Source organism: Ranitomeya imitator, chromosome 2 (genome assembly GCF_032444005.1).
Source record: "Ranitomeya imitator isolate aRanImi1 chromosome 2, aRanImi1.pri, whole genome shotgun sequence".
Taxonomy (NCBI): domain Eukaryota; kingdom Metazoa; phylum Chordata; class Amphibia; order Anura; family Dendrobatidae; genus Ranitomeya; species Ranitomeya imitator.
Window position 1 is genome coordinate 344868796 of NC_091283.1, and position 25731 is coordinate 344894526.

At 42.5% G+C, this 25731-nt stretch overlaps 1 protein-coding gene across 1 annotated transcript; it reads right to left on the bottom strand.

The window, feature by feature from the left end:
• Positions 1–5615: 5615 nt before the first annotated feature.
• LOC138663719 (oocyte zinc finger protein XlCOF7.1-like) lies at positions 5616–25152 on the bottom strand. The gene is made up of 7 exons (XM_069750033.1): positions 25111–25152; positions 11733–11811; positions 11432–11611; positions 11210–11333; positions 11031–11128; positions 10742–10832; positions 5616–8413 (listed from the first exon to the last, which is right to left on the bottom strand). Exons 2-7 carry the CDS (start codon positions 11808–11810, stop codon positions 6990–6992), a joined length of 1995 nt encoding a protein of 664 aa, XP_069606134.1. The 5' UTR covers position 11811; positions 25111–25152; the 3' UTR covers positions 5616–6989.
• Positions 25153–25731: the final 579 nt, after the last annotated feature.

Here is a 25731-nt window from a genome sequence, read left to right on the forward strand (position 1 = left end):
TGTAGCCTTGGAATGGGTTACTACCGATGTAGCTTCCCAGGCTATTAATATCAGCCTGCAGCTGCCTGTGTAGCCCTTAATGGCTATAAAAATAGGGGGACCCCAAAAAAATGACGTGTGGTCCCCCTATATTTTATATATAGAGAGGGGCCATGGATATTGCGCCCCTCCCCCCCCCCCCCCCGGCTACAAATACCAGCCCGCAGCCGCCCCAGAAATCTGTAAGATGCGCCAATTTCGCCACTTAGCTTCTCTCTTCCCACTCCCCTGTAGCGGTGGGATATGGGGTAATAAGGGGTTAACGTCACCTTGCTAATATAAGGTGACATGAAGCCCGGTTAATAATGCAGAGGCGTCAATAAGATGCCTATCCATTACTAATCCTATTGTAGTGAAAGTGTTAAAAAAAATAAAGACACAGCCAGAAAAAAGTATTTTATTATTCTTAATTTCACCATACTTACCATACTTGAGCGCCTGCAAAAAAGTAAAAATAATAAACCAACCGTATACTTACTTTCCGCCGCAGTCCAATTAATAACGAATGTCCCACGATGATCTCCCCTATAGAACAGTGACATCGAGTGATGTCACCGCTCTATAGACCTTCAGTGACACACTGACAGGAGACAATGCCTCCTGCAGTGTATCACTGAGGTTACCTTAGTTCAGAGTCTCACTTTATGGCAAAGCTTTGTGGGAATTTTCCCAAACAGCAGTGCCACAAGTGAGACTAGGGACTATTTTCTCACAGGGGAGGAGGAATACATTGAGGGGGATACATTGAGGAATACCTTCCATCATTGTATTCCTGGAGCCCCTGGAGAGCGATCATATCAACTGATGTGGCTGCTCTCCACGGGAGATCGTCGTGGGACACTCGTTTTAATTGGATATTTGCTGATCAGGGAGTATAGTGTTTGTTTGTTATTTTATTATTTGTTACAGGTGACAATGGCTTCGGGGATCAAGGTGATGGTGAGTATGTACTCTATGTTTAATCTACTGTATGTACTGTATGTATGTACTGTATGTTATGAATGTTGCATGTTCTGTATGTATGTACAGTATGTTGCATGTCGCATGTGGTATGTCGCATGTTGCACGTCGCATGCAGCATGTTTCATGAGACATGTTGCATGTCGTATGTTGCGTGTCACATGTTGCACGTCACGTTGTATGGTGCATGTTGCAAGGTGCATGTTGTATGTCACGTTGCATGTCGTATGTTGCATGGTGTATGTTGTATGTGCACACAGTCTAGACGAGTCCGGCTCTGCTACATCTGGATGCCTGACATTCAGATGTAGCAGAGCCTGTAGATGATCGCCGGAGATAACTCTCCACCGATCACCTACACTGCAGCGTTCTCACAATCAGCTGATCAGCTGTTTGTCAGAACCAGACTAGTGACCGGATATAAGTCCCGGTCACATGCAAGGAAGTTCTTATGTTATCGCGAGAACTGCAGTGGACGAGGGACTTCCGGCGGCGGGACAGGTGAGCTGGCAGACATGTGTAGTAAGCTGCTTGTACGCAGTTTCTACGCATGTGACTAATCATTAGATGTGGTTTTACCGCATCTAATGATAGTCTATGGTAAAATTACGGCGCGGCGACGCAGCGTCGCCGCATTGTAAACAGACATGCTGCGTTCTGAAAAGCGTCTTTTAATGCATAGTGGAGACGGAGTTTCATGAAATCCACTATGCTGTAACATCTGGACGCTGCGTGTTTGACGCTGCAGCTCTACGCAGCGTCAAACACGCGTTTCCTGAACGTGGAAACATACCGTTACAGATGAACCCCGCACCAGCCTGCACCTGCCCAGGGTGTTTCGCCTGACCTTTAACAAGGTTATCAAACAATTACAGCAAAATCTGCACTCCGTAGTACATGCCTGCACAAGGCAATCTTGCCTTGCCCAGGCGTGTACTATGGAGGACAGAGAATGAACTTCAATCCAATATTGCAGCCAGCATGCAGCCAGCGGGTAAGGAAAGGGTGAATCAAAAACCCCAAAACCCCGCCTCCATGGCTGAAGATTGTTCCCTCCAAATTCAGGTGACAGTGTCCCTTTAATAAACTTCTAGAATATTTGGAAGGGTGCAGTTTTTAAAATAGCATCAATATTGGCGCTTTTGTAATGTATAGGCTCGTAAAAATTTTTTGGGAAAAGTGAATTGGTACCTAAAAAAATTGGTTTTGTAAATATTCTTTGAAAATATGAACCCCTTCAGCCCCAAAGACTGTGTTCACCTGCATGACCAGGCCAAATTTTACAATTCTGACCAGTATCTATGAGGTAATAACTCTGGAACGCTTCTATTGATCCCACTGATTCTGAGTTTTTTCATGACGTATTGTACTTCATGATAGTGGTAAAATGTCTTCGAGACGACTTCCACTTATTTGTGATACAAATGGAAATTTGAGGAAAATGTAGCAATTTTCAAACTTTTAATTCATATGCCCTTAAATTAGAGAGTTATGTCACACAAAGTTAATAAATAATATTTCCCACATGTCTGCTTTACATCAGCACAATTTTTGAAATATAATTTTTTTTGTTAGAAAGTTACAAGCGTTAAAAGTTGGCCAGCGATTTCTTATTTTTGTAAACAAAATTTACAGAACCATTTTTTTTTTATTTTTTAGGGACATTACATTTGAAGTGACTTTGAAGGGTCTGTATGACAGAAAATACCCAAAAGTGACACAATTCTAAAAATTACACCCCTCTAGGTGCTCAGACCCACATTCAAGAAGTTTTACTAACCCTTCAGGTGCTTCACAGGATTTTTTGGAATATGGAAGGAAAAAATGAACATTTAATTTTTTTTTCACCAAAATTTTACTTTAGACCCAAATTTTTTTATTTCTGGAAGGGTAACACGAAAAATGGACCCCAAAATTTGGTGTGCAATTTCTCCCGAACATGCTGATACCTTACATGTGGGGCAAAACCACTGTTTGGGCACAGGGCAGGGCTCAGAAGGGAAGGAGCGCCATTTGACTTTTTGAATGCTTAATTTGGTGCAATAATTAGCGGACACCATGTCACATTTGGAGAGCCCCTGATGTGCCTAAACAGTGGACTCCCCCCCCCCCCACACACACACACAAATGACACCATTTTGGAAACTATGACCCCTTTCTGACCTTCCCAGAAATTTATAACATTGAGCCATGAAAATAATAAAAAGAAATCACATTTTTTTCCCATGAAAATGTTTTTAGCCCCAAATTTTGCAATTTCATAAGGGTAACAGAAGAAATAGCACCATACAATTTGTTGTGCAGTTCCTCCTGAGTACGCTGATACCCCATATGTGGTCAAAAACTACTTTTGAGACACAGTGAAAAGCTCAGAAGGGAAGAAATGCTATATTCAGATTTTGCTGGACTTGTTTGAAGGTGCTATGTCCCATTGGCACCTTGAGGTGCCAGAACAGCAGAAACCCCCCCATAAAATTCCCCATTTTACAAACTAAACTTATCAATGAATTCATCTAGGGGTGAAACGATCATATTGACACCACAGGTGTGTCACAGAATTTTATAACATTGAGCAGTGAAGGAAAAAAAATTACCCTCAGATTTTACATTTTCACACTGAGATAAGGGGGAAAAATGACCCTAAAATTTGTCCCACAAGTTCTGCTGAATGTAGAAATACCCCATATGTGGATGTAGATTATGGCTTTACCATGCGGGGAGACTCTGAAGGAACGGAGCGCTATTTGCCTCCTGGAGTGCAGATTTTCCTAGAATAGTTTGTGGACTCCATATACAGAACCTCTAAGTGCTAGAAAAGCAGAATTCCCATTCAAGAGACCCCATTTTGGAAATTATAATCCTTTGAGAATGTATCTACAGGTGCAGCGACGATTTTTTGACTCCATGGCAGTTTTCCAGAAACAAGCAGTAGTGGATAGGGTTGAGCGACTTTTGTTTTTATAGGATCGGGTCGGATTTCACGAAACCCGACTTTTTCAAAAGTCGGGTCGAGTGAAATCGGCCGATCCTATAGAAAAGTCGGGGTTGGGGTCGGCCGAAACCCAATGCAGTGCATTGGGTTTCTAATGGTTCCCAGGGTCTGAAGGAGAGGAAACTCTCCTTCAGGCCCTGCGATCCATATTAATGTGTAAAATAAAGAATAAAAATAAAAAATATTGCTATACTCACCCTCGGACGCGCCCTGGTTGTAACCGGGAGCCTTCCTTCCTAAGAATGAGCGCCTGAAGGACCTTTCGATGACGTCGCGGCTTGTGATTGGTTGCGTGAGCGGTCACATGGGCGTCACGCGACCAATCACAACCGCGACGTCATCGAAAGGTCCTTCAAGCGCTGATTCTAGGAAGGAAGGCTGCGGGTTAAAACCAGGGCGCGTCCGAGGGTGAGTATATACCTGTTAGGAATATACTCACCCTCGAACGCGCCCTGGTTCTAACCCGCAGCCTTCCTTCCTAAGAATCAGCGCTTGAAGGACCTTTCGATGACGTCGCGGCTTGTGATTGGTCGCGTGACGCCCATGTGACCGCTCACGCGACCAATCACAAGCCGCGACGTTATCTAAAGGTCCTTCAGGCGCTCATTCTTAGGAAGGAAGGCTCCCGGTTACAACCAGGGCGCGTCCGAGGGCGAGTATAGCAATATTTTTTATTTTTATTCTTTATTTTACACTTAAATCTGAATTCCGATACCGATTCCCGATATCTTAAACATATCGGGAATCGGTATCGGAATTCCGATACCAGATTCAGAAGATCGCCGACCTCATGGCCGACCCCACACAGGGGTCGGGTCGGGTTTCATGAAACCCGACTTTGCCAAAAGTCGGCGACTTCTGAATCTGGCCGACCCCTTTTGCTCAACCCTAGTAGCGGATGTTGCTGAGTGAAAATTGCAAACTGTAGTGACCAGTACGTTGTAGTGACCAGTACATTTGTGCCCATCTCATGCTTCTGCATACACGCACCTGCAAAGTACAGAATGGCAAACATGTGTAAGGTAAATGTGCTTTAGGTACACTATGGGGATCAGAAAGAAGAAGGGCATTTAGATTTGGGAGCAGAGAATTTGCTGGATTTCTTATGGGGAGCGAGGAGCCATTTTGTTTTTCCAGAGCCTTTGTACTACCAGAAACATGGAAGCCCCTTTATTTTCATTGGCAGATGATTGACCAGAGTGCGGACTTGCTTTTTTGGTGGATTGATTTGAAGCTTTTGTTAGGAACATTTTACATCACATTTATCCTTCGCTCTATGGTGAGCACTTACTTTGGGGTTTCCATCTAAATCTTTAAGTGACGTGATTCTATGAAACCTTCAAGGGATCCATTTACTATAATGAGGCAGCAGTGTTACTCTGGACTCCAACTGGCAGTCGGTTTAACGTTGTTCTTCTTTTCAGAGGTGCACAAAACTGTGGCCAACGGCACTTTTATGCACGCCTAAAAAGACTGAGACCGCCAAATCACAGACCAGACAGCTTCAACAGTACCTTAATCTGTTTACACAGAAACTCCGATGTAAGTGCTCAGCACAGGAAAAATGTGCGCTGAGCCTTACTGCGATCTTTGGTTGACAGAATGAAAAAAAATCAACAGCAGGTGAAGAATTGGTTTTATTTATTTTTTGCACAGTTCCTAGTGCTGTATAAGTGATTAGACGACTTTATTCTTCGGGTCGGATGCAATTACAGTGATATCAGATTTATATCCTTTTTTATGTTTGGCTGCTGTCACACACTAAAAGACGCCTTTTATTGCATATCGCCATATTTTGAGTGCTATAATTTTTCCATATTTCTGCCGACAGAGTCATGTGATGGCTTGTTGCTTTTGTAATGAATTGATATATTTATTGGTACCATTTTTGGGCACATGATAATTTTTTATTGCTTTCTATTCCGTTTTTTGGGAGGTAGATTGAACAAACACTCGATAAGGCAGCTTTATTCTCTGAGTCAGTACGATTTTCAGTGATACCAAATTTATAGCTTTTTTTGTGTTTTAGTGCTTATTGGTCACATTTTATTCCACTTTTTGGTCTGTGGTTTGATAAAAAAGCATCAGTTTTTGCCTATTTAAAAAAAAAACTTTACTAAGTCCCTCTATGGAACTTTCACTTTCTGCAGTCCGATCGCTGTTATAATGCATTGCAAGGCTGGGGCATTAGCAGTGACAGTTTGCTAGAGCCTCGTGACCCAGATGCCGTCATGACAACATCGGTTCACCATGGCAACAATGACACTATGGCACAATGACATCGTAGGGGCGCCAATTGGAGTGCAGAGGGGGCTCTCTCTCCATGTCTGCTAAGTGCTGTGATCGCAGTATTTAGGGGTTTAAGGTGCGGGCACCGCTCATGAATCAAGTGCCAGGTGTCAGCTGCCAGAATCGGCTAACACAAGGCGGCGATCACGAGCGCACCGCATCTGTGCACACAAAATTGCCTGAACTAATCCATTACGTCCAAGTTCAGCAAGTACCAAGCGATCTGGACGAATAGTAATGTCCAATGTCGGGAAGAGGTTAATTACTGCAAAAGCTTTACATTTTTTAACATATTAAAAAAATAAAGGACATTTGAAAACTTATGGAGGGTTAAAGTTGACATGGAAAATGTTTGTCATCACACAAAATAGTTAATACATATCTGTTATAAGGCCATAGTCATTGAAACTTTTAAAACATAATTTTGACAAGTTTCAGGTATTTTCGTTCATAACGGCAAAATATGTTCAATCAAGTCGAACATTAAAGTACAATTTGTCAAGAAAAAATAAGCTCAAAATCTTTGGGATATGTAGAATCTTTACGAAGTTATTACCACATAAAATGACATATCACAGAATTTAAAAATGTGGCCAACTGATGTATTGCTATAAAGTTTCACACATATTAAACATTCAAATAGCTTCACTCTGATGTCTAACAAGATTTGATGTAATGTTTACATTTTATATTTTTCCTATGAATATGGCTATGCTGTTTTGTGAGTCTTTTGATGTGTAACAAGAGATGATTTATAATTAAAACATTTTCCACATTCTGAACATGAGTACGGCTTCTCCCCTGTGTGAATTCTTTGGTGTCGAAAAAGAATTGATTTATCCCCAAAACATTTCCCACATTCTTCACAAGAAAATGGCTTCTCCCCTGTGTGACTTCTCCTATGTGTCATAAGATTTGATTTTCTGTTAAAACATTTCCCACATTCCTCACAAGAAAATGGCTTCTCCCCTGTGTGACTTTTCATGTGTGCAATAAGATTTGATTTCCTGTTAAAACATTTCCCACATTCTTCACAAGAAAATGGCTTCTCCCCTGTGTGACTTGTCATGTGTGTCATAAGATTTGATTTCCTCTTGAAACATTTTCCACATTCTGAACATGAATATAGTTTTTCTTCTGTGTGAGTTCTCTCATGTTTAATAAGGTCTGAATTTTGGTTATAGCATTCTCCACATTCCGAACATGAAAACAAATTTTCTTCTGTGTGAACTCTTAGATGTTTAACAAGATTTGATTTAGAAGTATAACCTTTACCACATTCTGGACATGCATGCAACTTTGCTCTTGTGTGAGTATTTAGATGTGTAATGAGATTTGATTTCTGGTTAAAACTTTTTCCACATTCTGTACATGAATACGGCTTCTCTCCTGTGTGAATTCTCACATGTTCAATAAGATGTCCTTTTTGGTCAAAACATTTCCCACATTCTGAACATGAGAATGAGTTCTCTTGGGTGTGTGTTCTTAGATGTATAATATAATGTGATTTATTAGCATAACATTTCCCACATTCTGAACATGAATATGGCTTTGCTCCGGTGTGAATTCTTTCATGTTTAACAAGACTTGATTTCTGAATAAAACTTTTTCCACATTCTGAACATGAAAATGGCTTTACACCTGTGTGAATTCTCTGATGTTCAACAAGACATGATTTCTGCCTAAAACATTTTCTACATTCTGAACATGAATATGGCTTCTCCCCTGTGTGAATTTCCTGATGTCTAAAAAAATTTGATTTAATGGAAAAATATTTTCCACATTCTTCACAAAAAAATAGTTTCTCCCCTATGTGAGTATTCATATGTGTCATAAGCCTCGATTTCTGGTGAAAACATTTTCCACATTCTGAACATGAATATGGCTTCTTCCCTGTGCGAGATCTACGATTTATAATAAACCTTCTGTGACAATTACATTTCTTAACAGTCTGTGATGAATCAGATGATAAGATCTGTTTAAAAGGATGAGATGATAGATCACTGCTGTGAAGGCCTGGAGGTTTATCTGGAATAATGTTAGGCTTTTCACATGTATCTTGCGTGCTACCACCATTATATGATTTATAATGTACAGATATCTGATGTTCCTCTGAGCTTCTAGTACAATTACCTGTTAAGGATAGAAAATATTTTGTTATATTTAAAAATCACCTGAACATTATTATAACACATCTAAAATATGCAAACAATTTGCAATGGCTTGAGAGAAGCTTTAAATGAGAAGCTGAAATGTCACATGTATCTGGGTGAATAAAGTCTACTTGTTTTCCACTTATTTTCATTGGAGAGCTGCTTCTAATCTCTTTTTTGTACAAAGTGCAAAATAAAGATATGCAGCAACCTAATTTTATCTGTTTAAGTGCCCCAAATTATCTAAAAAAAACATATACTTACCTCCAGGACAGGCACCATTTCTGCAATGTCAGCCCTATGATTCCCAGCAGTCACCAGCCATTATTCCTGACAGAACTGAGAAACTCAGCAGCTACTGATTGCACTCACAACAATCTCTGCAGGACACAGCAGGTTAAACTCCCGCAGAGACCAGCTACACCCCTCTAAGGTTATATGAATGTCTTAGAAAAATATTTAGAATTCAGAGACCTCAGTAGTTGATACCTTTTAATGGCTAAGGCTAGGTTCACATTGCGTTAATGGGTTAACGCTAACGGACTGCGTTGCACGGCGAAAATGTTGCAATTAACACCGTGCAACGGGTCCGTTAGCGCACCCATTGACAGCAATGTGTTTTTGTTTGCTGTAGCGCATCGCTAGCGCATGCCATTTTCGGCACGCGTTAGCGATGTGCCGTTCTTTTGTGACGGACCTCGGACGCTGCTTGCAGCGTCCGAGGTGCATCCGAGGTCCGGCCATTGCTAACGCAGATCGGGGATCTGCGCTAGCGGGGACGCCGAACGTGGACCCTAAACAAACATTGCGTTAGCGCAATCCGCTAGCGCTATGCGCTTAACGGATTGCAATAAAGCAATGTGAACCTAGCCTAACTGAAAAGATGGTAACAAATTTCAAGCTTTCAAGACTACACAGGTCTCTTCATCAGGCATAGACTAAGGCCGGAGTCACACTACAGCGAGATACGGCCGAGTCTCGCTGGTTAAAAACAAGCTCTGGCACCGGCACTCTGGAGCGGAGCGTGCGGCTCCATGTATTGCTGTGCGGCTGCACGCTCCGCTCTGGAGTGCCAGTGCCAGAGCTTGGTTTTAACCAGTGAGACTTGGCCGTATCTCGCTGTGTGTGATCCCGGCCTAAAAGAAATTCTAGAGAATCAACTACTGAGGACTCTCAATTCTAAATATTTTTCTATCCACTGGCTAACACGGTACCAAGATATATATCTTTCCTGTATGAATGCCATATGCAGTGCTGCAAGAAGCAGACTTGGCAGAACAGCCTGATGCCGTGGGAAACCGCACAGTGAGTAGAGTGAAGATGAGAACGCATGCAAGTTACTGCCGTGACCTATTTACTGGTACACATAGATCGCTGATGCTGTACGAGTTGTTCTTCCATGATAAAAATTGTCTGAAGCAGACGGCTTCTGAGATGATATCACACAGAACATCAGTTAATTCAGAGTCACATAGCCTGTGCCACAATAACAGTAGTCATGACCGTCTTACACACAAGATGGGTGATGTGTGTGCAGTGGTGATAAATATGATGATACAATAACAGAACTATTCAACCATGTAGATATTTACGGTATTAAAACTCGTTTATCGAAAAAATCTCTTTCACAAGAAAGTAAGTCCGTACAAGAAGGAAGGTGAGCAGTGTTTTCGTCGCCCATCGTATTAACTGTCCATCCACTGAAGACTCCTCAAATTGATCAAAAGTTCCTCATCGGTACGGATTGCAAATTCAAAACAAATAGGCCTCATTCATATAGATGATATATTTCATGCCCATATAACACCTGTATTATTACATCCATATTATATTTGTGTTGTTATCTATACCAGTATCACATTTTCATCTATATCTAAAATGTATTTTGGCTGAAGGAGAGAAATTCCTGCAAAATAACTGACAGCACACCTGTAGCAGCCGGGTTGTTTGCTTTTAACACTTTGTTCATACCAGTTTAATTACTCTTTATTTTTTTTCCAGATTTTTAATGAAGGGTTAAATGTGTCATGCAACATACAATCATTGGGAAGAATTGCAAAGTCTTGGAGACAGTTTCCCAATGAAATGAAGAAAACTTCTGGTTAGTGTCCGAAGTGAGAAAAGCAGGATTGTTCTCTTCAGGTAAGAGTTGAAGAGCCCCCATCCTAGTAATTTTGTGTTATCCCTTTGTCATGTTATTTTTTTTTTAAAGAGAGATGTATAATCCAGCTGTTATTTACAGTGATGAAACGGTAAACACATATGTATAGAATCTGTGACTTCTCAGCATTTAGTGGTTACTACTCACCTGGGCGGTTATCTGTAGGAATCTCCTCTTTACACCAATTATCCTGTCTCACATATGTCTCTGTAGTATTAATATGGGTCAGATCTTCACCCTGAAACAAATATTGTAAAAGTCACAGACAGATGGAGAAGTCACATCTATGATCAGCTCTAATCCTGCCATCTCCACCGTTACCATTACACAAGTATAAAACATATAATACTGGTGGATAAAACAAGACTGAACACAAGACCTTCACAGCCGTCTACACATCGTAGAGGAGATCTCATGACACCTTCTCTCCATCTACCTGATGATCCTGAGGAACATTGGGATCTTCTTGTTTACAGTCCTGTGGAAGAAGAGGATGGGGACATCTCTCTGGTGTTGTCCTCTTACTGGATAGATCTGGAGGAAACAAATACAGGGAATGAATTCATTATTTACATACAGATAATTATAGGCCATGTTTTTAGTCCTGTCTATTACCTGGTGATGTGAGGGGCTGAGGAACCTCCATTATGACGTTCTTGTATAAATCTGTATGTCCTTCTAAATACTCCCACTCCTCCATGGAGAAATAGACAGCGACATCCTGACACCTTATAGGAACCTGACACAGACAATAATAACGTTATACAATGATACCGTCATCCCCCCATCCCTTCATAGTGTTACGGTATAATGTCCCAGTATTCCCAGCAGTGTCACCTCTCTAGTCAGCAGCTCAATCATCTTGTAGATGAGTTCTAGGATCTTCTGGTCATTAATGTCCCCATGTATCAGAGGGTGAGGTGGAGGCCCCGTGATTGGGCTCAGGGGTCTTCTCCATTCCTCAGACACAGGGTCCTGACAGCGATCACTAGAGGTCTTCTTCACTACTGTGTAATCCTGGTTATGGAGAGACACATTAATAAATCTCACTACAGACATTTCCAGAGTCCTCACCTCTCCAGTTCTGTTATTCCCATAGATAAGAATGATGTAATGTGACGTCATCAAAATCTCTCACCTCTCCAGTAAGCCGGAAGAGGATCTCAAGGGTGAGGTGTAATATCCTCTCCGCCCTCTTCCCTGTGTCCCAATCCATTCTTGATGTGTCAGGAAAATAACATAGATCAATTATTAGTATCTTATATTGTACAAACTTTTATGGAAAAAAGATGAGCAGATGTAAAAACATACAAAACACGACTTAAGATGTACAATTAATTGAGCTGTGATGCCGGTATAAAGAAATAATGTAGTAGAGCTCTTCATACAGTACATCTAGAGGCCAGGCAAGAAGTAATTATGTCCTATCACATGGGATCACTTGAGTTATAGTTCAGATGATTTAGCAATATAAAGAATTCAATGTGCAGCAAAGCAGTCTTTACACAACTAATTAAATATGGTAGCGGTATATTGTATATATCTCACCACTCCACAATAAGTTCTGGAATGACAAGGTCCTATAATTCTATCTGCTTATCCCAGTTTTTGTTTTTTCAAGAAAAACTGTATTTCTTCTCTTCTTCTGTAGTGGAACAGTTCAGCCCAATCTTCCCTCAGTCCATAGAATGTGGATTTCACATTTGATCCCTGACAAAGCCAGAAAATTAAACTAGTTCGGCATTGACCTGAAGGTTGTCTGCACTGAGATTTTTATAAGCCATCAAGTAAGTTTTAACCCAAGTTTAGATAATATGCATTTGTTTTTTTGAGGTCACCAATTTGTTTAGTAGTCTAATTAAGGCCTCATTCGGACGTCTGTGATTTTTCACGTACATAACAGCACGGACTGTTGTTCATCAGTGTTTTGGATCAGAGTTCATCAGTATTTGGTGAGTCTGTCCATTTTACCATTAGTGTTTCATCTGTGAAAAACATGGATAGAACACATATGTGACTCATGAATGTCTGAATGAGGCCCAAGTATTGAAGTGCCCTATTGACCGCATAGTAAAACGTGTTATTCACGTTGTGCATATATTCGAGTATAAGCCGAGAAACCTAATTTTGACACGAAAAACTGGGAAAACATATTGACTTGAGTACAAGCCAGGTATGCATTGTCCCCTCATCCCTATCCTGGTATGCATGGCTCCCCATCCCTGTCATTTTATATATGGCTCCCCATCCCTGTCCTTGAATGCATGGCTCCCCATCCCTGTCCTTGTATGTATGGCTCCCCATCCCTGTCCTTGTATGCATGGCTCCCCATCCCTGTCCTTGTATGCATGGCTCCCCATCCCTGTCCTTGTATGCATGGCTCCCCATTCCTGTTCTTGTATGCATGGCTCCCTGTATCCATGGCTCCTTATCCACGTCCTTGTATCCATGGCTCCTTATCCCCGTCCTTGTATGCATGGCTCCTTATCCCTTATCCTTGTATGCATGGCTCCCCATCCCTGTCCTTGTATGCATGGCTCCTTATCCCCGTCCTTGTCTGCATGGCTCCTTATCCCCATCCTTGTATGCATGGCTCCTTATCCCCATCCTTGTCTGCATGGATCCTTATCCCCGTCCTTGTATCCATGGCTCCTTATCCCCGTCCTTGTATGCATGGCTCCTTATCCCCTATCCTTGTATGCATGGCTCCCCATCCCTGTCCTTGTATGCATGGTTGTTATAAAAAAAAATAAACCACATCCTACTTACCTTCCCTGTGCACCCTCGCTGCATCTCGTTCTGGCACCAGCAGCTCTTCCTATTACGTGTCCCTGCTCATTAAGGTAATGAATATTCACTCCACGCCTATGGGAGTGGAGAGAGGTGAATAAGACGGAGCATCTAGTATACGAAAGTAAAGAGGCCAAGGGAATAAAGTATAAGTGGTAAAAAATGTCAAAAGTGAATAAGTTGAAGGGGTGCCAATGGCATCCGTTAACAGATCTGCACCTATAGACACAAAGAGGAGCCAAAGTAGATCCCAAAGGCATCATTGTAAAGCCAAATAGAAAAGAGTTAAACCACAATATCTTAGACAATAGGACCACAGTGAAAGTGTAAGTGGATAGTCCAGGTGTTCCCTCTCTCCCCGAAAAGGGTTTCACCCTGAGGTTCTTCAGGGAGCCCTTTGTTGTCTTACTGTCTGAAGTGCCATTGTTGCTATGTACAGACATTACTTGATTTATTCACATGTTTGAAAACCGACTATCTGAATCCTTCTAAACTAGATGTATAAACAAGAGATCAATTTGCCCTGTATGAATCATTGCGGCAAAAATCCCTGGCAGGGGGGAGGAGGGAGCAGCTGTGTCAGGAATTGAAGAGGGGAATGATAAATGCAGGGACAAGAGATTTCCTGTTTCTACATAGAGCAGAGAAAAGGGAAGAATTAGTGGGTAAGTGGGTAGAAAAGCAAAATGAGAAATTGTAAGAACACAATGCTATATGATGGCGGAAATATATTAAGAGGATAAAAACTTTGATGGACGTGCTTCTTCAATGGAATAATTAATTCTTAATCTTATCAGCAAATTCTAAAGTAAAATATCAGAACATCTGTACATGAGCGGAATATCAAGAGATTTTGAGTCTTGCTGCAAGACAATGACCCAAAGCACACAAATTGTTTTTCCAAAAAAAAAATGGTTAAATGGTTTAGTCCTGGCATTTGAAATCACTCAGGCCCATGCTGTTCCCATCCCCATGAACCAGATGGGATGTATTACAAATATTACCCTGGATGGAGGAAAGGAAGATTTTCTACAAGGCCAATATTTCTAATGATACCCGTGGCCTGCTGGGGTAAGTGACGGAGTCAGCGACTTTGTGCTCCATCACAACTCTTAACAGTAGGGTGTCTTGAGAACACCGATTGTGTTAACAACATAGCAGACAAGGCAGCCAGACAGGCCCTTCTGGCATTTACCAGAATTGCCAGATGGCCAGTCCGGCCCTGCTTGGAAGTTAAGTGTGATGTATAATATTTATTTTCTCATATCAACTTCAATCCTTCAGGAAGAAAGATTCCCATCTTTTTACAACATCAATGCAAAATCTGGATGTATAAGTCCACATTTGGTTATTGCTACGCCACAGTGATCACTAATCCACCGAGAATAAGATCAGTGTTATCTCTTCATAAATCTAAATATAATCCTTGAATGGATTTTTCAGGTCTTACTATTATACTTGAGAGGTCATCGATGGGGGTCTTCACCTGCACCAATATGCTTTTTTTTGGCTTGAGTGGCTGAATTTTACATAGCCAGAACAGTGCAGGTCCGGCCACTATGTAGCAGCTCAGCTCCTATTAACTTTAATACGAGTTTAAGTTCTTGATAATTGAAACTACACTGTGAGAAGACCTGTATTTATCTGGCTTCTTTCATATCTGAACACTGGAACTGAAGAAAGCTGATCCAAGTGGGTTCTGTGTTGCGCAGTTCGAGCGATATCGGCACCGGCATTCCCGAGGTGTGCGTGGTTTGTTATGTCCTGAGCGCACTGATGCCAATCAGCATCCGTTTCACGCTCACTTTGGATGTAACTGACTTTTGGAAAAAAGTCAGAGCAGCAGGAGCTCTCATTTCTTCCGGGTGTCAGTTTTGGAAGAAAGTGAGAGTGAAGAGGTTATAGATTGGCAGAAGAACGCTTGACATAACTCACACGAGCCCCGAGACAGACAGATACCACTGGAATGGTTATGGCAGTGGAGGGGAATATAAGGTGCAGTTATTTTACAAAGTGGACTACTGCAATTGATATGGGGTTGTCCGAGTCGTGGACAATCCCATTAAGAAAACAGAATTGTTGCTCTTAGGGCTCGTTTCCACTTGCGAGAAACACGTCAGTGTCTCGCATGTGAAAACCAAGCTCTGGCGCCGGCACTTGGGAGCGGAGCGTGCGGCCGCATAGCAACACATGGAGCTGCATGCTCCGCTCCAAAGTGCCGGTGCCAGAGGAGGGTTTTAACCTGCGAGACACAGACGTATGTCTCGCAAGTGGAAATGAGCCCTTAGAATAAGGCTACATAACTATTTTTTCCATGATTACTTGCTAGTATTGTGCAAAAGTATTAAATATGTAAAATCTCTTTAAATCTATCCTTTATTATCTGTCTGTGTCTCTCTCTCTCATTATATATTTTATACATATAGTATATCATACATATATACATAAACACACACTAAAATATCACATCCTAGATATCACTGAATGAAATATTCCAGTTGCAAATCTTTATTCATTAGACAATAGAATGTGTTGAGAACAATAAAACATAAAAATGATCAATTTAAAATCAAAATTAATATCCCATGGAGATCTGGATTTGGAATGATACTCAAAATGGAAATGACACATCAAACTACCGGCTGGTCCAACTTCAGTGGAAATGCCTCAAGACAAGGAAATGTAGTAGTGTGTGTGTGGCCTTCAAGTGACTGTATGACCTTCCTACTACTCTTGGGCATGCTCCTGATGAGGTGGTGGATGTTCTCCTCCTAAGGGATCTCCTCCCAGACCCGGATTAAAATATCAGTCAACTCCTGAACAGTCTGTGGTGCAACGTGATATTGGTGGATGGAATTAGACATGATGTCCCAGATATTCTTGATTGGAATCAGGTATGGGGAATTGGCAGGCCAGTCCAAGGAATCAAAGCATTCATCATGCAGGAACTGCTGATACACTTCAGCTACATGAGGCCTAGGATTGTCATGCATCAGAAAGACCCCAGGGATCACTACACCTGCATATGGTCTCACAATGAGTCTGAGAAAGCATATACCAAATATGGATCAGACCAAAGGATACAAAAGATAACCGGGAATATTAAAATATATTATTTTATTATTGTGCAATAGCAAGACAAAAAATAGAAATTAAAATATTACATAAATCTATACAATCATATATACATATACATGTATATATGTATATAATACATGTGTACTTGTATTAATTTATGGGCACATAAAAACCTCAATATATGAATCAAATGGGCAGGTCAAAAAATAACAGTAAAAATATATAATCTGGATACCCAGTAATTAAAAAAGTAAGCAATATCTGTAAAAAATATATATATTAAAAAATATTAAAAAATATATCCATATCTGGTCTAACTGGCTACAAAGTGTTAAGTGTAAACATATGTGGGAAGACCTTATAAGAAGGTGCAATGTGCTGGTAAACAATAAGGTGTGAAGGCTCACATAAGGCCCATGCTGTAAGGGAAAGTGCAGTGTGCTAGTTATAATAATAAGATATGCCAGATACACCGAGCACTATCCATCGAGGACAGTGATCAATATGTGAATGAACAGTTACTACTTACTATCAAAGACTGGGGGGATATCACCAGGACCGCCAAATGTATGAGGATGTGCACCCCGACGCGCGTTTCGGACCCAGAAGTTCCTTCGTCATAACTAGCACACTGCACTGAGTGGTAGTGCTGCGGTAGTTGAATCGCAGTATTTATCAGGTGTATCTATTTTTTGCAATTTGGGCTGGGCTATATAGCCTTGCGTGATCCTTTAGTCAGTGCCAGTTGTCCATTGTTTTTGGAGGATTCACATCCCTACTGGTCTCTCCTGTTTGCTGTGCTTTTCTTCAAAGATAAGTCCTGGCTTTGTTTTTGCTGTCCACCTGCTGTGGACCTTATAGTTCTGTGCATTTTCATGTTTTTGTCTTGTCCAGCTTAGTCTGTGAAGGATTTTTTGCAGCCTAGCTATTTCTCTGGAGATGCAGATATACCCTCCATGGCTTTAGTCAGATGTGGTGTTTTGTATTTTCTGTGGTGGATATTTTCTAGTGTTTTAATACTGACCGCATAGTACTCTGTTCTATTCTTTCTTTTAAGCTAGTATGGCCTCCTATGCTAAATCCTGATTTAATTTCTGCGTATGTTATTTCCCTCTCCTCTCACAGTCAATATTTGTGGGGGGCTGTCTTTCCTTTGGGAATTTTCTCTGAGGCAAGATAGGTTTCCTGTTTCTGTCTTTAGGGGTAGTTAGTTCTTAGGCTGTGTCGAGGGGTCTAGGGAGTGTTAGGTACCCCCCACGGCTACTTCTAGTTGCGCTGCTAGGTTCAGGGTTTGCGGTCAGTACAGGTTCCACCTTCTCCAGAGTACGTCTCATGCTGCTCCAAGGCCACCAGATCATAACAGTACAACTGGCCAACAATGAGTTAATTGCATCTCAGAAGAAGGGAGGAAAGATTTTGAGCCATTTTTTTTCCTTAGCCTGTTTGGTCTGTTCCTCCCTCTTAATCTCTGGGTGGCTGCAGAACCTAGTAATAACATGAGTGTTCAGGATTTAGTTTCTCGTGTGGATCAGCTTGCTGCTAGGGTACAGGGTATTTCAGATTATATTGTTCAGACTCCTGCCTTAGAACCTAGGATTCCCACTCCTGATTTATTCTTTGGTGACAGATCCAAATTTTTGAGTTTCAAAAATAACTGTAAACTGTTTTTTGCATTGAGACCCCGGTCTTCTGGTGATTCCATTCAGCAGGTTAAAATCATCATATCCCTGCTGCGTGGTGACCCCCAGGATTGGGCATTTTTCCTGGAAACTGGCAATCCTGCTTTGCTTAATGTTGATTCTTTCTTTCAAGCATTGGGGTTATTGTATGATGAGCCTAATTCTGTGGATCAAGCTGAGAAAATCTTGCTGGACCTATGTCAAGGTCAAGAAGCGGCAGAATCGTATTGCCAGAAATTTAGAAAATGGTCTGTACTGACTAAATGGAATGAGGATGCCTTGGCGGCAATTTTCAGAAAGGGTCTTTCTGAATCCGTTAAAGATGTTATGGTGGGGTTCCCCACGCCTGCTGGTCTGAGTGATTCTATGTCTCTGGCCATTCAGATGGATCGGCGCTTGCGTGAGCGCAGAGTTGTGCACACTGTGGCGTTGTCCTCTGAGCGGAGCCCTGAGCCTATGCAGTGTGATAGGATTTTGTCTAAAGCTGAACGTCAAAGATTCAGGCGTCAGAATAGGTTGTGTTTTTACTGCGGCGATTCTGCTCATATTATTTCTGATTGCCCTAAGCGTACAAAGAGAATCGCTAGTTCTGTTACCATCAGTACTGTACAACCTAAATTTCTGTTATCTGTGACCTTGATCTGCTCATTATCATCATTTTCTGTTATGGCATTTGTGGATTCAGGCGCCGCTCTGAACTTAATGGACTTAGAATTTGCCAGACGTTGTGGTTTCCCCTTGCAGCCTTTGCAGAACCCTATTCCTTTAAGGGGCATTGATGCTACACCGTTGGCTAAAAATAAACCTCAGTTTTGGACACAGCTGACCATGCGCATGGCGCCAGCCCATCAGGAAGATTGTCGTTTTCTGGTGTTGCATAATTTGCATGATGATATTGTGCTGGGTTTCCCATGGTTACAGGTACATAATCCGGTGTTAGATTGGAGATCTATGTCTGTGACTAGTTGGGGTTGTCAGGGGGTTCATGGTCACGTTCCTTTGATGTCAATTTCCTCTTCCCCCTCTTCTGAAATTCCTGAGCTTTTGTCAGATTTCCAGGATGTATTTGATGAGCCCAAATCCAGTTGCCTTCCACCACATAGGGACTGTGATTGTGCTATTGACTTGATTCCAGGTTGTAAGTTCCCTAAGGGCCGACTTTTCAACCTGTCTGTGCCAGAACATGCCGCCATACGGAGCTATATTAAGGAGTCTTTGGAGAAGGGGCATATTCGGCCATCTTCTTCACCATTGGGAGCTGGTTTTTTTTTTGTTGCCAAGAAGGATGGCTCCTTAAGACCCTGTATTGATTATCGCCTCTTGAATAAGATCACGGTCAAATTTCAATACCCGTTGCCTTTGCTTACTGATTTGTTTGCTAGGATTAAGGGGGCTAGCTGGTTTACTAAGATTGACCTTCGAGGGGCATATAATCTTATTCGTATTAAGCAGGGTGACGAATGGAAAACTGAATTTAATACGCCCGAAGGCCATTTTGAATACCTTGTGATGCCATTCGGACTCTCTAATGCTCCATCTGTGTTCCAATCCTTCATGCATGATATCTTTCGGAGTTATCTTGATAAATTCATGGTTGTATATTTGGATGATATTTTGATTTTTTCCGATGATTGGGAGTCTCATGTGAAACAGGTCAGGATGGTATTTCAGATCCTCCGTAATAATGCTTTATTTGTGAAGGGGTCAAAGTGCCTCTTTGGAGTGCAGAAGGTTTCTTTTTTGGGCTTCATTTTTTCTCCCGCATCTATAGAAATGGATCCGGTTAAGGTTCAGGCCATTCATGATTGGATTTAGCCCACATCTGTGAAGAGCCTTCAGAAATTCTTGGGCTTTGCTAATTTTTATCGTCGTTTCATTGCCAACTTCTCCAGTGTGGTTAAACCTCTGACCGATTTGACGAAGAAAGGCGATGATGTGACGAATTGGTCCTCTGCGGCTGTTTCTGCCTTTCAGGAGCTTAAACGCCGATTTACTTCTGCCCCTGTGTTGCGTCAGCCGGATGTTTCTCTTCCATTTCAGGTTGAGGTTGACGCGTCTGAGATTGGGGCAGGGGCCGTTTTGTCTCAGAGGAATTCTGATGGTTCCTTGATGAAACCGTGTGCCTTCTGTTCTCGGAAGTTTTCGCCTGCGGAACGCAATTATGATGTCGGCAATGGGGAGTTGTTGGCTATGAAGTGGGCATTTGAGGAGTGGCGACATTGGCTTGAGGGGGCCAAGCACCATATTGTGGTCCTGACCGATCATAAGAATCTGATTTACCTCGAGTCTGCCAAACGGCTGAATCCTAGACAGGCTCGATTGTCCCTGTTTTTCTCCCGTTTTGATTTTGTGGTCTCGTACATTCCTGGTACTAAGAATGTTAAGGCGGATGCCCTCTCTAGGAGTTTTTTTCCTGATTGCCCTGGGGTTCTTGAGCCGGTCGGCATTCTGAAGGAAGGGGTGATTCTTTCTGCCATCTCCCCTGATTTACGATGGGTTCTTCAGGAGTTTCAGGCTGATAAACCTGACCGCTGTCCAGTGGGGAAACTGTTTGTTCCTGATAGATGGACTAGTAAAGTGATTTCTGAGGTTCATGGTTCTGTGTTGGCTGGCCATCCTGGGATTTTTGGTACCAGAGATTTGGTTGGTAGGTCCTTTTGGTGGCCTTCTTTGTCGCGGGATGTGCGTTCTTTTGTGCAGTTCTGTGGGATTTGTGCGCGGGCTAAGCCTTGCTGTTCCCGCGCTAGTGGGTTGCTTTTGCCTTTGCCGGTCTCTGAGAGACATTGGACGCATATTTCTATGGATTTTATTTCAGATCTTCCGGTTTCCCAGAGGATGTCGGTTATCTGGGTGGTTTGTGACCGGTTTTCTAAGATGGTTCATTTGGTACCTTTGCCTAAATTGCCTTCCTCTTCTGATTTGGTTCCATTGTTTTTCAGCATGTGGTTCGTTTGCATGGCATTCCGGAGAATATTGTGTCTGATAGAGGTTCCCAGTTTGTTTCTAGGTTTTGGCGGGCCTTTTGTGCTAGGCTGGGCATTGATTTGTCTTTTTCTTCCGCATTTCATCCTCAGACAAATGGCCAGACCGAGCAAACTAATCAGACTTTGGAAACTTATTTGAGATGCTTTGTGTCTGCTAATCAGGATGATTGGGTGGCTTTCTTGCTATTGGCCGAGTTTGCCCTTAATAATCGGGCTAGTTCTGCTACCTTGGTTTCGCCTTTTTTTTGTAATTTTGGTTTTCATCCTCGTTTTTCTTCAGGGCAGGTTGAGCCTTCTGATTGTCCTGGTGTGGATTCTGTGGTTGACAGGCTGCAGCAGATTTGGGCTCATGTGGTGGACAATTTGGTGTTGTCTCAGGAGGAGGCTCAATGTTTTGCTAACCGTCGTCGGTGTGTTGGTTCCCGGCTTCGGGTTGGGGATTTGGTCTGGTTGTCTTCCCGTCATGTTCCTATGAAGGTTTCTTCCCCTAAGTTCAAGCCTTGGTTTATTGGTCCTTATAGGATTTCTGAGATTATCAATCCAGCGTCTTTTCGTTTGGCCCTTCCAGCCTCTTTTTCCATCCATAATGTGTTCCATAGATCTTTGTTGCGGAAGTATGTAGTGCCCGTTGTTCCCTCTGATGATCCTCCGTCCCCGGTGTTGATTGATGAGGAGTTGGAGTATGTGGTTGAGAAGATTTTGGATTCTCGTTTTTCCAGGCGGAGGCTTCAGTATCTGGTCAAATGGAAGGGTTATGGCCAGGAGGATAATTTTTGGGTTGTTGCCTCCGATGTTCATGCTGACGATTTGGTTCGTGCCTTTCATTTGGCTCGTCCTGATCGGCCTGGGGGCTCTGGTGAGGGTTCGGTGACCCCTCCTTAAGGGGGGGGGGGTACTGTTGTGAATTCTGCTCTTGGGCTCCCTCCGGTGGTTATGAGTGGTAGTGCTGCGGTAGTTGGATCGCAGCATTTATCAGGTGTATCTATTTTTTGCAATTTGGGCTGGGCTATATAGCCTGTTGTGAATTCTGTTGTCGGGCTCCCTCCTGTGGTCATGAATGGTACTTCAGCTGGTTCTGTCCATGGACTTCCTCTGGTGGGTGTTTCTGAGTTTCCTTCCACAGGTGACGAGATTAATTCGTTAGCTGCTGCTCTATTTAACTCCACTTAGATCTTTGCTCCAGGCCACCTGTCAATGTTCCAGTATTGGTTTAGTTCTCTCCTGGATCGTTCTTGTGACCTGTCTTCCCAACAGAAGCTAAGTTACAGCTTGTATTTCTTTTGTTCGCTATTTTTCTATCCAGCTTGCTATTTTTATTGTCGTCTGTTTGCTGGAAGCTCTGGGACGCAGAGGGAGCGCCTCCGCACCGTGAGTCGGTGCGGAGGGTCTTTTTGCGCCCTCTGCGTGGTCTTTTTGTAGGTTTTTGTGCTGATCGCAAAGTAACCTTTCCTATCCTCGGTCTGTTCAGTAAGTCGGGCCTCAGTTTGCTAAATCTATTTCATCTCTGTGTTTGTATTTTCACCTTACTCACAGTCATTATATGTGGGGGGCTGCCTTTTCCTTTGGGGAATTTCTCTGAGGCAAGGTAGGCTTTATTTTTCTATCTTCAGGGCTAGCTAGTTTCTTAGGCTGTGCCGAGTTGCATAGGGAGCGTTAGGCGCAATCCACGGCTATTTCTAGTGTGTTTGATAGGATTAGGGATTGCGGTCAGCAGAGTTCCCACGTCCCAGAGCTCGTCCTTTATTATCAGTAACTATCAGGTCATTCCGTGTGCTCTTAACCACCAGGTCCATTATTGTCCTGACCACCAGGTCATAACAATAGCCTTGCTTGATCCTTTAGTCAGTGCCAGTTGTCCATTGTTTTTGGAGGATTCACATCCCTTCTGGTCTCTCCTGTTTGCTGTACTTTTCTTTAAAGATAAGTCCTGGCTTTGTTTTTGCTGTCCACCTGCTGTGAACCTTATAGTTCTGTGCATTTTCATGTTTTTGTCTTGTCAAGCTTAGTCTGTGAAGGATTTTTTGCAGCCTAGCTATTTCTCTGGATTTGCAGATATACCCTCCATGGCTTTAGTCAGATGTGGTGTTTTGTATTTTCTGTGGTGGACATTTTCTAGTGTTTTAATACTGACCGCATAGTACTCTGTCCTATTCTTTCTTTTTAGCTAGTATGGCCTCCTATGCTAAATCCTGATTTCATTTCTGCGTATGTTATTTCCCGCTCCTCTCACAGTCAATATTTGTGGGGGGCTGTCTTTCCTTTGGGAATTTTCTCTGAGGCAAGATAGGTTTCCTGTTTCTGTCTTTAGGGGTAGTTAGTTCTTAGGCTGTGTCGAGGGGTCTAGGGAGTGTTAGGTACCCCCCACGGCTACTTCTAGTTGCGCTGTTAAGTTCAGGGTTTGCGGTCAGTACAGGTTCCACCTTCTCCAGAGTACGTCTCATGCTGCTCCAAGGCCACCAGATCATAACAGGTTGTAGACACTGCCTCATGCTACTATACCTCTAAGGGTGAGAGCATTTACACTACTCAGCATCATTTCCTTGAGGCATTTTCACTGAAGTTGAATCAGCCTGTAATTTGATTTCCCACTTTGATTTTGAGTATCATTCCAAATCCAAACCTCCATGGGATATTAATTGTGATTTACATTGATCATTTTTAGGTTTTAGTGTTCTCAACACATTCCACTATATAATGAATAAAGATTTACAACTGGAAAATTTCAGTGATATCTAGAATGTGGGATTTTAGTGTTCCCGTTACTTTTTTGAGCAGTGTATATAATAGCCGCATATATAATATCAGTGTAATTGTAATAATCTATGTTTTTTTTAATGCTGGGCGTTGAACAAAGTAAATTCAACTGGTTCCCTACCAATAACGAAAGTGTGCGTCATACTTAAAAGGGTATTCCCATCTCCAAGATCCTATCATAATATGTAGTAGGTGTAATAGGTGTAATAATAATAATATTAGCAAATACTTCCAATTAGAAATGTAGTATAGTTTTTTTGATTCGCGGTGTTTCTTTCCTTATGTGGAGGCATTGCAGGACCTTAGGTATCCATGGTTATGACCACTAGCAACTAGCTAACTATCACTATATCAGTGGTCGAAAAAATGGATATCTAAGCTCCTGCAATGCCTGCACATGAGGAAAGAGAAACCGCGAATCAGAAGAACTATACTACATTTATAATTGGATGTATTTGCAAATATTATATTATTACACCTACTACATATTGGGATAGGATCTGGGAGACGGGAATACTCCTTTTAGCGCTAGTTCCCGCATTTTCGTCAAACGTGCAAACTTTTCCTAATATGAACATGCGCTGATAGGTCGGTGCCGACAAATGTCGCAAAGAGCTGAAACGGAATTCACAGTCAGCAAGGAGGGAGGGGATCGATGGGGGTGATCGCTGTGCCCCAATTTCACTTATTGCTCAGTTAAAAACGATTGACCAATCACAGCTGTCAGTGTCAAACAGAGGAGGAGAAGCTTTGTGACTTGTTCTCCCCATCAGATCATCAGTGTGAACAAAACACAACATTAACCCCTTCAGATCGACCCCTATGATGGTTCCAGTGCACCTGTGATCCGTCACACAGTACTCCATATAACACACACGTTGTTCAGTATTGTTTTGTCACAAAATTTTGAGAGTGACTTATAAATTAATGGTCAATCATTAATCGGCCCATAGTCTGTGAAATTGCCTAACATAGAGCTCAGCCCCAATATCTTCGCAGAGTGTGGATTTACAAAACTTGGCTTGGTTCATAAGACTCAAACAGGTCCAGTCATTAAGGGGTTAATGTAGATTTAAAGAAAAAACAAATTTAAAATGCTGCTTCTTACATTTCTATTGAAGAGGGACGACACAACATACTAACCAGAACAGGGAACAGAAATGGTGAAAACCGGACAATGAGGAGGAGGAAAAGTGACCCAATATGGCAATATGTGACCTCCAGCACCTACCTCCACCTGCAGAGCCGCACTCCACATATATGGCTGTTCTGTGCGCACAGGACCTGTGATGAGGTCACAGGAGGGGAGGAGTCAGGGGTCACATGATCAGGGGCCTCAGTGTATGCAGGACTCTGCTGTGCTGGTTGTCATGGTGCTGGATGAGGGGAAGTTTATGTGTGGGGTCAGGAGGGGTTCACAGGGTGGATGTAGCAGAGCCGTGTGTGTACGAGGTGTATGGAGCAGAGCCGTGTGTGTATGAGGTGTACGGAGCGGAGCCGTGTGTGTACGAGGTATACGGAGCAGAGCCGTGTGTGTACGAGGTGTACGGAGCAGAGCCGTGTGTGTACGAGATGTACGGAGCGGAGCCGTGTGTGTACGAGGTGTACGGAGCAGAACCGTGTGTGTACAAGGTGTATGAAGCAGAGCCGTGTGTATGAGGTGTATGGAGCAGATCCATGTGTACGAGGTGTACGGAGCAGAGCCGTGTGTACGAGGTGTATGGAGCAGAGTCGCGTGTGTGTACAGGGTGTACGTAGCAGAGTCGCGTGTGTGTACGGGGTGTACGGAGCAGAGCCACGTGTGTACGAGGTGTACGGAGCAGGGCCGTGTGTACAAGGTGTATGGAGCAGA